The sequence below is a fragment of the Tubulanus polymorphus genome, chromosome 5 (assembly GCF_964204645.1).
Source record: "Tubulanus polymorphus chromosome 5, tnTubPoly1.2, whole genome shotgun sequence".
In the NCBI taxonomy this organism is placed as follows: Eukaryota; Metazoa; Nemertea; class Palaeonemertea; order Tubulaniformes; family Tubulanidae; genus Tubulanus; species Tubulanus polymorphus.
The window spans coordinates 9558601-9574955 of record NC_134029.1 but is presented as its reverse complement, the minus strand read 5'-3'; the positions used below and the strand labels follow the sequence as shown (position 1 = coordinate 9574955).

Genomic DNA, 16355 nt, shown 5'->3' with positions numbered 1-16355 from the left:
AAAATTTATTTTTCCACTCATTTACCCACTTTTCCACCGATATGTCGGAAGGCCAGATGTAAGGGGTTTCATTGGCGTATAATTTCAGGCCTCAGAAAATTTTTACCTATGTATTTGACACTGATACATTGTATACCATGGTGTTGATAACCTTTGGGCTTACAAATAAGACAAATTATTTGGATGTATGTGACCTTGAGGATGGACAGTTTCTGGTTCTTCATTATTGTCACTGATTTCATTTTCATCATCAAAATCATTGCCGGCACTATAAACCTATTTTCTGACTAAGTCTCATCATCTGAACTGCTGCTGTCATATTCGTTGTCACTCTCAATTTGTTCACTACCAAATTCCAAGTCACCAGCATCACTGTCAGCATCATATATGAGCTGCTGAACCGTTTCATCCAGCCAAATTGTTTTTTTCCTGGCTTTTGCCATCTTGGATTTTATGCAGATGGCAGCACCGGCTGATACTGATAGATATGCCCTTCTAGAAGAATGGTTAAGCGATACCGTATCACATACGGTACGGGTATGCTAGCTTGCCAATTTGTGCCATATGCCATACAGTGGTGGTATTGTAAGGGTTAAACAACGTATAATCGATGCGATTGAAGACATGTCAAACCTCCGTCGACTACATGGTCAACTTTGTTTAAATTCGACGAAAATCTGTTTTTGGCAGGAAAATCCTTAGCTCTTGCGTATCAAATTGCAATGACCTCGATTGGGGGGCATCGTCTCTACGAGCGAATGTCATTGGCTTTTTTGGGATATACGGGGAATTCTGGCGCTACTAAAATAATTATGGGAAAGCCATTAATGGCGAACGTTTCATTGGACTAGGTGCCGTATGTGCGAATTTTGAATGCTCATTGCTGGTGAGAGAATCATTATTCACATATCGCCATAGGTATTGTTTCATTTTAATACCCGGTGATCGTGTTGATTGAGATTGAAGTGAAGCGAATGTTCACTACACAAGGCCTCCACGTGCGCGGGAGTGCTAAACATTAGACTGTTGCACACACAAACACACGCTCATACAGACTACTAGATGGTGATGCTTTACCCCTGCTTGGTGCGTGCACGTTCGGTATGATAACAGGCTGAATAATCATCGTAGCAGAAGATGAGCGCTGTGTTTTCTGTTTTTGAAAATATATAATAGTTTCCCTGCCGCGCCTACCTGTACCCTACGAAATTTTTGGGGTAGACCATAAACAAATGTTTCTCTTTGGTCTTATTTGACTACAAAATAATTCTTTAAGAAAGATGAAATACAATATAAACTTCTAGAACTTTGAGGTAACGAATTTAAAAGATTTTTCAAGCAATGCCCTTACTCCCAACAATCTCTAGCTTTCAAGGTAAACCACACTTTTCCCATGGGCAATTTATTTATAAATAATCAAAAGGAAACAAGAAGCTAGAGACACTGCCTAGTTTGGCTGCCATACCTTGGATCATTCCTACCTACATTTTTCTCCTCTGGCTAAAGGATCTTTTACAGAAATAGCTCTAGGGAATATCAAATAGAAAATTTATCACCAGCTTTACTTTTTTCTAGGAAACATGAAAACTTAAGTTACAGACTTCGTAGGTTGCTCAAACACACACAGCAAGCTCCCTTTCATTTAATTACTAAATTAGTAGCTTTTTCGTGACGTTAGAAAAATCTGACTGATGTTGTGATTTTTGCTGCCTCAGTGGAGGTATTATGTGTGAGAGGTCTTGTATTACTGCACGCACACGTCATTCTCACAGTATCGTGTACCATGTTTAATAAGCCATGTGTTTGGATTGTCACAACAACACCTTTTCTGGAAAATGATGTTAGAAAAACGTAAATAAATGATTGGATTTATCATAATCACACCCACCTGGTATCATAAATCAACTTTGAATTGTCACAATGCCCCAATATTATCCGTACTTGATCAAAACTATTGGCGCTATTCACAAATTCCAATCAATTCTATTCCATCAAATATGAAAATTCAATTCAATTGTATTCGAAAATGAATGTGGAGGTAGGAAAAATCAGGAGTATTTTTTTCCAAACAAAATAATGTCTGTCACAAAAAAATTCATTTAGCTTGATTAACCCATTAGCACTCAGAAATTTCACTATGTAGTGTCAATTACTCCTCAGAAAATTCCAGGTAAAATCCAAGTTCATCACGATACCGAATAGCTCATTTGCTGTTTATTTCCATGCATTACAAGTTCGTGATATTTTGTAGTAAGTAGTCAAAACTTTCATATGATATAAGATTTGATGAGGTGAGCCATCAAAATCGTGTCCTTTTGGCCCCCTGAAATTCATCCAAACTTACTTGAATTCGAAGTGAGCGCTCAAATCTGTCACTAGTCCATTAATGAGCCAACCCACTCTTTTAGGCTGGTGTTATAGTTCCTTACACGGGTGATCATGTGCTAGTATGTCACCAAGTACATGTTGTGAAATTCAGTTCTTGTTTATTTCTTTTTTTCAGCTACAATCAAAAGACAATTTTGATACATTGTCAGCACTTGACATTGCCGAACAGCTCACCTATCTAGACCATCAGATATTCAAATCCATACGAAGCGAGTAAGTTGTGACAGAAATTTCATTTGTTTGGCCTCACCTCATTATGATATCAGATAAGCAACCAGAAACGTTTTGACACTAACAAATTCTGTAAAACTGGCTGAAGTCATCATAGCTGGGACCATGATAATGTCGACATTCACTTAAAAGAACAACATCAGTGATGGGACTACCTAATGACGTTGCTGGGTTCAACTGTACTGGTACTGCTGCTGGAGAAGATATTCCGGAAAACAATCCACTGGTCCTTTTATTTGTTACATCTCACTAATTCTCAATGATTATCAGTGTATTCTGAATCTATATGGCCATAAAGAGTTTCATGTCAGTGCGCGTTTTTGTTTCATGTCAATTGAATATATAAACATTAAAACTTTTTTTGAGTTTTGAGCGTACCACAGGCTTTCAATCAATGGCAATCCACTGTATCATAGATCTTATATCTGTGTATGATTTATGTATGTATCCACCCTAGACACATCTGTGGCCCGAAAATTGACCTGACTGGAATCGAGATGGCTATTGTGGTTAAGCTTAATGGGTACCTTTGCATATATTCAGCCGACTTCGGACTTTGAACAGTCGCAGCAGTCGAATGGCTGAACTGTCGCAGCAGGCTATTGTGTTGACTTTTTGTCTGTTTGTCTGTCTGTGGATGGAATTAAGTTATGTTGGGAAGTTTTGAAGACACATATGATGTCTTGATATTTTGTTTATACATCTATCCTAGACAGCACCAGTTTCAAAACAAACTTGTCAATAAACGCATGCTTTTGTTGTTAGTGCAATCATTCCTTCCTGCACATCAGTCGTCAGTAAACCACCTTCGTAGTTACTGAGCTGCTGACCAAGTTTTCATCAATGCTTTCAAAATACTACTATAGACTAATACATGTACATGTATGTACCTCATTGATTTTATACCTGGATGATTCATTTCATTGTGAAATCTACTGGTTCAAAGCCGCATTTTACTAAGTGGGCACAGCATCCCTGGACCCCGTGTTGAAGTTTTCGGGGCAAATTTTGAAGACGTTCATCTTGAGGTTTGGTATGTTTATGTATATCCAGTATATCCATGGGGCCTAGCATCACAAGAAATATTTTATTGTATTGTCCAAATAAGGTCATTTCAGGTCTGAATTCTTAAGCCTCTATGGTTCTTCCCCTTAATGGTTTGTCATATAACATTGAAATTTGAGATAAGTTAACTTCACTAGGAAAATATCTTTGACATATCAGATGGGTTTTTGGATTAGTTCATAATTACGCAGTCAGCAGCCATCTTAGTTTTCCAGTTCTTGCATGTATATGGAGAATTTGGTTTTTTAGCTGCAGCTCATAGCCGCAGCTATCACTATATACTACATTAAAAAAATGTGCAAAATGTGTGACTGACACCTCCTTAAAATCGAATGAACACATTTGGCGAGTCTTGATCCTAAATTGCTCATAGGAAGAATAACAATTTTGGTTTCACTTAGAAATCAAGATTTTTCATTCGCAAAAATCAAAATTCTGAAAAAAATTACAAATATCTTATTGGCCGCTAAATCACAGCATTTATCAGTAACTCTAAACAATGCACATGTTTTGAACATCTTTACTAGACCCTATGAATAAGATCTGTTAGAATTATAGGTTAAAATTGTAGTTCAAAATAGAAGTATAATAGGTCCCTTCTGCCTATATGTATGTAATAAATGAATACTTCCTATACTCAATGAAGTAGATAATAAGGGATTTGGTTTTGTTTTGTAGGGAATTGTTGTGTCAAGCCTGGATGAAACCTGACAAGCAACATAAAGCTCCTCATGTGCTGCTGGTCAGCAAACGCTTCAATGAAGTAAGTATCTGTTAGTCAATTTGCCTATGATGAGAAGATTCTTGAAATACATCAGTCAGGTATGGTGTATTCAAAGGGAGTGCAGGGTTAGGCATACCCAAGTATAAACTTTTCCATTTCAAGATTTTTACTGGCTAAAACGTTCTAGCGAATGAAAATAGTGTTATCGCCTTCGTAACAACACATTCGCTTCCAGCTCAATTGCCATGACAAATATTCTCATAGGTCGGCACTGGAACTGTTACGTAGTCAGCTTTTTTCAAAATTGACCAATGAGCATTGAGAATGAAGCTGAGTTTGTTCACATTGCCTGCCAATGGGGTACCCACAGCGCTACTGTGGCAATCAACCATTCCACTTATGGCAGGCAAGAGTCCGCCAGGTTTGCTAGTAGATAGTTGGTCGTCCGCGTTTGATTTCTTCTACATTTCAATTAAATCTAAATGAACTTTTCTCTTAAATGAATCAATTATTTATGAAAACGAGTAGAAGAATGAAAGTATTGTATATGTAGGGGGTGTTGTGATAATATATGGATTGAAGATTAAAAAAATCCAGTGCAAAGCCCATTGAAAATGAACTAATTTTGAGAATGGATGTCCTTCTGCTCGTCAGGCCATCAAGCGGGATAGCTGGTTTTGCGGTTACCCCATTAGAAACTGTGTCATTCCCGGGTGCCAGAGAACAATTATCTAACTGTAAATAGGAAAAATCAGCTACGAATGTATTTTAATGGCATTAATGACAAAACAGGAAGTATGAGTGTATTTGTAGCCTGCAGCAAGCGTGTTTAATTTCTACCCATTGCATTTACTTTTGCTGCGGGACATCCAGAGAAAAATTGCAGGCCCCTATCAGAGGGCTCATCATAGGTACCCTTTGCAGTGGCAAAACTGTAAAAATAATAATTCTTTTTGTGTATGTTAGGTCAGTCGATTGGTCGTATCGGAAATAGTTGGAAGATCAAACATACAAGATCGCGTTGCATGTATTGAGAAATGGGCAGCCATAGCTGATATCTGTCGCTGCATGCATAATTACAATGGAGTACTACAAATTTGTGCCGCTTTTGTGAATAGTTCTGTATATAGATTAAAGCGCACTTGGGATAGATTACCGAAGCAGGTATTTTGTTTTGACTGAAAGATCGAAAGTAATTATCATTTGGAAATATCTGAAGATGAGAAAACCAAATTGACAGGCGCAGCACAGGTTGCATTGTTTTGTTAACTAAGGCATTGTAAAAGAAATGAAATTATATCATTTCCTTCAGTCATTCCTAATGTTTTGTAACCTATTTTTGGTATATAATTTTTATGCAATGATTAAGCTAGTTCATGGAAAACCTCAAAATGGTTCTATTCATTTTCCAGACTAAACAAATGATTGAGAAGTTACAGACATTGGTTTCATCGGATGGAAGATTTAAGAATATGAGGGATGCACTGCACCGGTAATACATGATTCATGGTTTTAACTCCTTTTGGACAAAGGCTCCAATAAAACATGAAGTATACTTCTACAAAAATTCAGCTCTACATGCAAAGAACGTCAAGCCCAGGCAATTTGTGGTGTCAAATGTTTCAAGTGTGCCTTTTTTCAGGTCCCCATTTTCCCCCTGCCAGGTCGCAAAATTTTCTCTAATTTTGGATGAAATCGCTAAGACTAATATTGGAAGTGCTCCCTACCAGTTTATCATGCTTCAGTTCAGGATGAGCTTGGAACCTTTGGTATTAACCAAGTTTGTGAATGCATTCCAAAAATTTTTGCAGGAGAACAGGAGAAAATGTTTGACTTTTCATTCCTTATGATTAGTTGAAAGTGAAGAATTCGGGCTTTGGACCTGGCTAAGTGGACTTGCTCTATAGGGTGTTATGGCAGCTTTCTTCTCTCACCCATGAGATCTTCTTAGGTAGATGAAGCCTCAGCACTTGACCATAGAATCTCTAATGCTTCTTGGATGCCCAGTGCTCTTCACTGATGGCAATCACTGTTTTGGGGCACACCTGGAGAGATGATGCGAGTTCGATGTATGGTTTCCACCTTGGGAAAAGACTTGCCCCATAATCTAGAAATCTTCACAGTGTGAAAGGCCCTGAGATTCTTTCAATAGATGGTAGTAGGCTGTCATATTCAGTTAGCTTCCAAGAATTTCATAGTCAATGCCTACCTGCAGAACCAGGTAGGCACCAGGTCCTACAACCTGTTCCTGAGATATCTCTGTCTGTGTTTCACCTAGCAGGAATTCATTGTGGTGATGGATGCCCTGTTCTGACTGTTCGACTGTCTTCGAGATGTTGCCAGCAAAAATCTGGTACCTCCCATTGAATTTGATCACAGTGTCAATGGGCAGAGCCCAGCTTTTGTCTCACCATTCCCAGACAATCGGGCATGCGCATCCTACTCCATATCTCTGGCATGGAGCAATCTCAGTGCATACCTTTCCACCACTTGTCTTCTGCTAATGAACCTGATTATGTCAAAGGTGAATTGCTCCTCATGGCTCCCTGCTGGCTGGCTCAATTATGGTTCAGTCACACAGCGTTACTTGATTTTTACCTTCATGACGTAGTCATGAAGGTTATAAGATGGTAGCGAGTCGATGACGTCATTTTCGTATCGCCACATAACTTGTTGGTGGGAGTTCAGAGGAAGATTTGTCAAACGAATAAATACTTTAATCTTATTAATGCAGAGTGTGAAATTTCGCTTTTTAAAAATATTTCCCTAAATTATTAGAAAATGCCGATAGTAAGACCGTGGGAAAGTTTTTATCGTTGAATGGGCGAATCGCGGCGGCAGAGTGCACCTGTGATAAGGCGGAAATAGTTCCATGTGAAGGCAAAGCTTTTAAATTATTAGACAGTCGGAGGTGGTTTATTAACTTTTTTCAAAGTTAATAAACTCATAGTGCTGCTATTTTCCCAATCAAATTGCTAGATTTCGATCGTTTCTCATAAGTCAACACTTGTAATTCAAGTGTGATTTTGATGTGTGTAGAGATACATCGTGACTAGCGTATTGATTGGCGGCGCCATGTTTAAGCTGCGCGTCGATCGTTGAATAGTGGAATTATAGGGTTGAATTATCTTGATTGTATCCATACGAAGTTTATTAAAGGTTAGTGTCAACAAATGGTCTCTTACAGTCCCCTAATTTATGTGGAAAGACACTCTTAACCGGCAAAACCGTGGTCTGTTTCGTGTTATCGTTGGCCTACGTGACTGACCTTGCTTGAGCGTTAGCTGCCGGCGCGCCGCTTCAAAGTTATGAATAGTATTATATAACTGATTGTTAATGACATACAACAAATTAACCTTTAAAGAAAGGTACCTAGTATCTGACATTCTACTGAAAAATTCCGGATTGATTCACCGCATAGTTTTTTCATAGTGAGCATTTTTTTATATGAATCAATTAAGATGATTGACAGACGCGGGTGCGTTTGTATCAGCTGTTGAAGACATTTGATGTAAACAATAATTTTAACCACGTGCGCGATGAAAATAGGGACATCAAACTAAGAAGCACTGAATTTTTTAATTACATGTGATTTGAATAGGCATCTGTGCTGGTTTTTCAAAGTCGAATCTTAATTGACTCCTATTGTATAGGACTAAGCCAGGCCCTCCGGAATTGAATTGAATTCGACAGTAATTTGCCTGTAAATTGCGATGAATCTTTTTGAAAATAAGCTTGAAGATTGGGTCTGGCGAGATGTGCACCCCTATTGTAAAGAAATGTTATTGGTGATCAAATATGGCTGCCATTGGGGTGGCCATCTTGAATTTCTTGTTTGCACGATGCAGCCTGCAATTCTTGATGGATTATCACAAAATTTTGTGTGAGGATCAGGGTAGGTAAGCTGTCCATGCCTTTAGTATTTGGAGGTCATCGGCTTTCAAATGTGGCTGCCAGGTCAGCCATCTTGAATTTCTTACACGAAATGGCCTGCAATTCTTGATGCATTTTCATGATACTAGGTGTAAGAATTTTGGTAGGTGAAATGTCTACCCCTTATTGAAAATTGAGTTCAAGTATGGCCACCAGGATTGCCATCCATCTTTCTTGATGCATTTTTTCATGTAGTGTGATCTTTGGGGCAGCTAAAATGGGCTTGTCTTTTCATGTAAGGATATATTAACAGAAAATGAACATTATCGCCACATAGCCTATACTATCTTAACTATTTTAAAACTTGTTACATCATTACAATGTCAATCTTTCTGTAAAACTTTGAATACTGAATCTTCTTCTACTGCGTCATGAAGGTATAAGGCCCGTGGGCCTCTTGTTCTGTCTCTGTTGTCACAAGGCTGATTTCATCGATGAATCTTTATGTGTGGATGCTGTCAAGCAAACCCTACTGGGTGAATTTTCCACTCAAAACGACCATAATGACTGGAAGTGGGGGTTCCTTGTTTGATGAGGTGGGTGAGTGGTCAATCCTGGCTGTCCTGCTGTGATAGACTTTTTCCACTTCTCTTTAAGGAGAAGACCGGGGACAACTATAAAACAGTTACATTACCGCTTTTACACACACTGATAGGTGTACTGGTCTTCCACTAGTTGCCTTGGACCTCAAATCACCCAATTGATTTACACTGATAAAAAAAACAAGGGCAGCAGAGGGTCAGACATAATGGTAGTTTTGTAATATCAGATGAATCAGCTGCATGAACCATTTTGTCTTTGCCTTTTTTTTCTGTTTAGCAATGGTGGCGCATTTCTTTGAGGTGCTAGTCATTAAAACAATCTCCTGGGCAGTTTTATGGGCGGTTCTTGCTTCAGGTGTGCAAGGCTTGGAAATTCTGTTCGGAAATGTTTTGGGAATTTGATTAATTATTGTCTAATCTGGCAATTTTTTCTTCACTTCACGTAGCATACGTTTCGTTATCAAGGGCAAACGTCTTTTCTTGAATATCACCATCATCAACCAGTCACCACTAAATGTTGATTTCCCTGTAGTACAATGATATGTTTTCTTAAATAAAGACCCCAATTCCATTTTGAAAAAATTGAAAGAATACCGTATTTTCCGGCCAATAAGCCGAGGGCAGTTTTTTAGCCTAAAATACATGGATTTCATAAAGCTTCGCCCAATAAGCCGAGGCCCTTCATCAGAGATTTTAATTCACTGATTTGTCAATTAGTTCGTCTTAATTTAAGAGGCTGACAGTAGCACCCGCCGATGTGTGAGAGTGCTGTGTATACTATCATCGCGGAGTGACTGTGCTATATATAGACTCACTCAGCTGATTACTATACACACAGCCATACACGCAGTACGCGGCTCACTGCTGATTTGCATATATACTAATGTTTGAACTGACAGGTGGTAGTACGATGAACTCGCGCATTATATAAATGTATACCATTGCCGCTGTGCGGTGATAGAACAATCAAAGTAAAAATAAAATAGTTCAAAATAGATTATAATTGGTAGTAAATAATGACCTCAAATAAATATCGACCACTTTTCTTGATTTTGACGATCATTGAGAGCATTAGAGTGGCATAGATCAGGAAGTGATTTTTTATGTCAGATCGTATCCGCCCAATAAGCCGATCATGATATTTCGGGTAAAAATCTGAGGCTAGAAAATCGGCTTATTGGCCGGAAAATACGGTAACTCATTAAATGCTTGAGAATGCTTTTGGGAATTTTCCAAAATAACTGTGGTAACCCTGATTTTAACAAAGAATGTATTCAAGGAAATATCACAATTCTTGGGTTTTCACTGTGAAAATATATATTTATTCCATCCCTCCTCCCTGCCTAGCTAAAAATCCTAATCCTGTGATTTTAACTTTTTGGTAAAATATCACCAGATTTAGAATGTTTATAGAAAATTATTTCATTATTGTAGATGTGATCCTCCCTGTATCCCATACCTGGGTATGTACCTTACAGACTTGTCCTTCATTGAGGAAGGAACACCTAATGTCACAGAAGAAGGACTTGTTAATTTCTCAAAAATGAGGATGGTAAGATGTTTGTTGATTGTGACATAAATCATCAATTCATTTACTCGGCCTCAATTGACAACTGGTATATCTATTTCTATGATTTTAGGTTGCCCATGTTATCAGGGAAATTCAATTATTTCAACAAACGACATATAGAATTGAACATCATTCAAGGGTTAGTTCTTAATAGACATCACTCTACTAACCAGATATTCAAACGAGCAGTCAAAATGAAATATGCAAATTATTTGGTACTGAAGATATGTAACTGTAATCATTGCTATGATCAGTCTTCCCTGTATTATTTATTGCCACTACATCTTTACATAGTCAGCTATTATTCCTAATTGCCCAATGAGCAATAGATTATAGCAGGTATCCTGTTGTCTGCCTCCCAAAACCAAATTTCAGCAACATTAAATGCCATGAATTCCAGTGAGCATGCAATGTTTTGCAAGCAGTTAGTGCAATGGAGTATCCACTATCTGTAACTACAATCTCATGGTATTACCAGATGTAATAAGCACTTAAGTGTCTTACCATACAGTAGAAGCAAAGGAGTGAAACATATATTCATAAGCTACCATGGTTTGCCTGTGGCACAAAACTGCATGTATTGGATTTCCGTTACAGGTCACTAATTATCTTTTGGATCCGACTCGGTTATTAGAAGAAGAAGATACGTATCGTTATTCACTAATGATTGAACCAAGACAGTCAATTGCAGTTCCAAGTAGTGGTACAGTCAGTAGACATTCATTCTCTGGACCGACGTCTTCATCATAGCATTGTAAGTACAGCTCATCATAAAATTAATGTTTGCTCAGTTCAATTGCATTGATATTTGTAGATTATATGGTTTAACAGGTAGCACTGATAGATGTTCAGCTCATCATGAAACTTTGATATACGTGCTCTTCATCATGAAGCATTGATGGATTGTAAGCGTATAAATCAAGGTTTTATGCCCCGATTTACCAAAAAATATTGATCAGCAAAGATTTGTTACAAATTCCATGAAACAAAAAAAAAACAGTACTCTTATCTATCACGGCTATAATAGGTAAGATGATTATTCATGATAAATGATCATATTTTATCAGAAAAACTTCTTTCATTGAAACGCCATGTAAAGCAATACATTCATGCATGCTGCACTGTTAAGTGCTTTGCAGTGTCTATAGACATCAGGCTACTGCATGCATTACTCGCTACAGACATTACTACTGCTGTCACTGTAGTGGTGAAATTTCTGTTGTGGAGACATATAACTATGGATACAGGTGGAAACCTTCAAAATAGATATCCTGCTAAGTACTGTACATTGCTGCGCATGAATTTTTTCATTCAGTTTTTGAATGAGCGAAGTTTTGGAATAGAATAAACTTCATTAAGAATAATCAAGTAAACTATTATAGCAGTGATAGATAAGAGCACTGCCTTCATTAGCCAACTTGGGACTTAAGTCCCCAGCGGAGTATTATCTCTGTCGCCATCTGGAATCCAGTTTTTTGGGGGGAAATTTTGAAGTCTTTATACATGTATCTACTTAAGACAAATCTGCAGCCCAAAAACAGGCCTGATCGGATTCAAAGTAGCTGATCCCGATTGGTGGCCATTGTTGTTCGCCAAAATCAGCACTCAACACATTTTCGGCAAGCCTATGGTTCGCTTTTGCTATCACTAGCTGATGACATCATCCTTCCAATTCATTTGCCTATCGCAAATAATTCCAGTAAAAAGGGTGGCACTTAGTATGTAGATGGCCCCCAGGTCTGATTTTTTCAACAGAGTGTCATATAGTGTCTTTTTTATGATCTGAAAACTTCTTATAAATCGGACCTTGATTTTTTGTGAAATAATCAAAAATAAACCAAAATCGCGGCTTTTTCGTTTATACGTACGTCTCTGTTTGAAATCAAAATAGACCTGGACTGCTAGTACTATTTAAGTTTAGATGTTGTTCATACATTTTCACATTATTTTCGCTGAAAACACCTCTGATTTACTCCCAGGCCCATCTAAATGCAGGGGTCCCAATCGCACCTGACTGAAATAACGTGGCTTGACCTTTAAACTTGTTTCTTGCATAGAGCCAAGAAATATGGTAGCCTATTAGTAACATTTCCAAAATTCAAGTGTGGTCGGAATGTGCCTAATGCTGGATTTTGTTTTTAAATTCGAATTAATCGAGGTAAATTATCAATATTTCACAAAAAAAAACATTTAAAATGATATATTCTAAGACAAAACTCCTGATATGATAAGGCCTAGCCTACCATTGTATCTTTTATATGAATATTATTTTCTGATTAATGAATATGATTATTGAATCAGAGTTGTTGCCGTTTGATATTTCATTGCTCCTTTGAAGGTGTGACAGGCAATGAATGTATTGATCTTCCTCGTGCCACTGGCCCCCACAATAAGACCAGTGTCTAATCCATTTTGTAGACCTAACAAGTCTAAACTGTGCATTATTTAATGGTCAGGAGAGCTACAAGACCAGGGAAATTTTGAAGACTCTTGAACCAATTGTCTTTATGTTGCATATCTGTATGTATCCCCCAAGGGCCCATCATCATAAGAAAAGTTGGATCAATCAGACTCGAGATCCTGTGGCCTTTTTCCATGCCCAAGAGGTCATTTTTAGCCCACTTGGGACTTTAGTCCCAGCGGGTTATTGTGTTCACTTTTCGTCCGTCCGTTCGTCCGTCCGTCCGTCCGTCCGTCCGTCCGTAGACGGAATCCAGTTATTTTGGGAAGTTTTGAAGACACTTCAATGTAATGTCTTGATATTTGGGTTACACATGTATCTACCCTAGACACATCTTCAGCCCAAAAACTGGCCCTGTCAGAATCAAGATGGCCCACTGGCAGCCATTGTTGTTCGCCAGAATCAGCACTTTTTACACATTTTTAGCATTGGTTGACGTCTATGACGTCATGCCAATGCTAGTAAAATGGATCGAAAATAGTAGTACAAAAAAATAGCGCTGACTCTTCTCATTTTCATAGTAACTTCAAATTGTCACTCCATTCACGTAAAACATTAGAAACAGCTGAAAATGACTAAAAAAAAAATGTTACAATTATTCCCCACAACATAGCGTCGCCAGATTTCTGATTTAATGGTCCAAAAAGTTATTCGATCGCATTTTTCTCGTTCATTATCTGGTAGATGAGGGTGGGTTAAACAATCGCGTAGCGATATGTCCGCATTGACATTGGCACTAAAGAATGGGGAACAGCCTCTTCTGAATAGAAAAACATAAAATGATGTACCTCCGGTTTATAAATATCACAGTGTTTCGATATCGCTGTTATTCAAACTATCAGTATCCATGGGATTATTTGGGATTAATTCTCAGGGTCAGAATACGTATTTCTAGAGCAGTGGAATGGCAGCCTACTCGTAACTGAAACCCGTATGTGATCGTGCGGGAACGCCTTTACTAAAGTTAAAACCATTTCATGATGACACGAAACATCAAACGGTAAACTGTAGGCTACCGCCATGATACGATATCACCAGTAAAGATAGATCATTTTATTCAATTTTACCAGAGTTGTTTATTGGAGGAAAATATCATTGTGAAGTACGCCGAGAACAACCATGTTGTATCATCAATCAGTTGACTGACATTGTAAAATTCGATTCGGCTATATTCTAATATAAGTTTTCACTTTAGGACGCCCTACCCGCCTGCTGCGCACTCATAAGGCGGTAGCACCCTCTTACGCACTCGGCAGAGATTCGCTTTGTGATGCGCGTCGGGAAAAAATACCTTTTATTATCTTTTCCATGCGTTAAACAACAGTGATTGAATTTACGCGTTGTTTGTCGTAAATTGCAATATTGCGATGGTTATTTGCCGCTGCTGTAGTTTTTTTGAATTGAATCGAGCGGCCTCAGTAGCTCAGTGAGATAAGACGTGATGCTGTTGAATCCACTATCAATGCTGAGTGACAAGTGGGTTCGAGTCCTGCTGGCTGCGAACAGTGTGCGGGCAACACTTCAAAGGCCGTACCGTCGTGAGGTTAAATGAACAATCCAATAGGAATAGTCTTGGGAAACCAAGATCCAAACGACGTACGTAAAGCCAAACAAACAAAAAGACAAACAAACAATCATCAGCCGGCCTCAGTGACACCAACGCTGGCATCGCTCTCTGCGACGTTTTGCATGCGTACATGCATTAGAGCTTGGAGATCTAAGATCTCTAAGATCAGAGGGTCTTGCAATTGCATTCAGAAAAATCGTTCTGTTTTTGTTTTCATTATTCAGTGGGGCCTAACAGTTCATGCGTAAAAATGGGTTTTTGTATCCAAATCTTGATTGATATAAATGTCTTGGCTAGTTTCGTCTTTTTAACAGAATCGCATTAATGAGGTTTAACAGTACAAATAGCCTAGGCTAAATCGTTCGGCAGAAAATAAATTCATTTTCAGGAATAAAATCGTACTAGACAAATAGACCTTTAAGTCTGTGGTCCTCCCAATCAACATCGTCATAGAAGATTTGCCGGCAGATGTAAAACATTATAACCACTTAATACCACAGTATAATCTACCAATGCTTCAAGGCTCATGGGCCTCTTGTTGAACTTTTTGAGGGAAATTTTAAAGACACTTTGATCAATTACCTTGATGTTTTGTATATATTTGATTCCCCCAAGGGCCCATCAGCTTAAGAAAAATTGGGTCGATCGGACTCAAGATGGCCGTCCTATGACCTTTTTAGTGCCCAAAAATGTCAATTTTGGCCCGAATTCTGAGTTCTGTAGCTTCCTACTGGTTTGCCATTTCTCATTGCAATTTGTGATGGGTATTCTTTGAAAAGGGATCTTTTATACCTGAGACAGGTATTTTTGATCAGCCAATTATGACACAATTGGCGGCCATTTTGGTGTCATCAGTACTGATTCGTAGGTGGGAGAAAGTTTTTCCACATTATATTGATACCTAAGCATATTGTGTTACCACAATGGATTGGAAAGTTGTTGCTCATAACGTGTTCTATGATTGTGGTGAGTTTCAAATTCATTGGCTTTTGTATATGGCCACCAGGGGCGTTGAATAATACAATAACTTAGTATTTCTATATTATATTTGTACCTATGCATATTTTGTTACCACAATCAATTGCAAAGTTGTAGCTCATGACATCATCATCTGGTGAGTTTTAAGTACATTAGTTATTCTATATGGTCACCAGGGGGTGTTGAATAGTAGAATAACTTAGTATTTCCCTATTAGATTGGTACCAAGGCATATTTTGTTACCATGATCAATTGCAAAGTTGTAGTTCATGACATTGTGGTTCTATGATTGTGGTGAGTTTCAAGGTCATTGGGTTTTGCATATGGTCACCAGGGGGCGTTAAATAGTAGAATAACTTAGCATTTCCTTATTAGATTAGTAACGAGGCATATTTTGTTATCACAATCAATTACAAAATCGTAGCTGCTAACATGTTCTTTGATTTTGGTGAGTTTCAAAGTCATTGGTTTTTGTATATGGTCACCAGGGGCGTTGAATATTGAAATTGTTAGATTGTTGAGCATTTGAAACCACTTTCCAAGTGGGCATGGTGTCCCTGGACCCCTAGTTAACCTGAATTCCCAGATCTGTAGTTTACTAATGAACAATGAATTAAATGTAAATAAATTCATATTTCAGTGATAATGTTAGTGAGTTGGTCGAACTTTTCGCAAGTGAAGGAACCTCAGCTAGGTACACAGTAGATGCATAGCAAATTTGAGACTAATACAGAAAGGATCTAATATCAAATGAAGTTGTTGATGGGAGATATTAGTGCGAAATGTAACTAGGAATCAATGTGTATCTGAAGTGTCAACGATATATATAGATATGAAACTCTTATGTATAGGTGATCTTAAGATTTTGTATATTATTAGACTGTAGTCCCCCTGGT

The 16355-nt window shown here is 38.1% G+C and overlaps 1 protein-coding gene across 1 annotated transcript in view; it reads left to right on the top strand.

The window, feature by feature from the left end:
- LOC141906214 (ras-specific guanine nucleotide-releasing factor 2-like) overlaps positions 1–16144 on the top strand; it is an 82184-nt gene extending 66040 nt beyond the window's left edge. The window contains 8 exon segments of the mRNA XM_074795455.1: positions 2504–2601; positions 4363–4447; positions 5375–5572; positions 5821–5900; positions 10318–10435; positions 10524–10592; positions 11051–11207; positions 16100–16144. Coding sequence (XP_074651556.1) covers positions 2504–2601; positions 4363–4447; positions 5375–5572; positions 5821–5900; positions 10318–10435; positions 10524–10592; positions 11051–11203 — 801 coding nt within the window. The 3' untranslated portion in view covers positions 11204–11207; positions 16100–16144.
- The last annotated feature ends 211 nt before the right edge of the window (positions 16145–16355 follow it).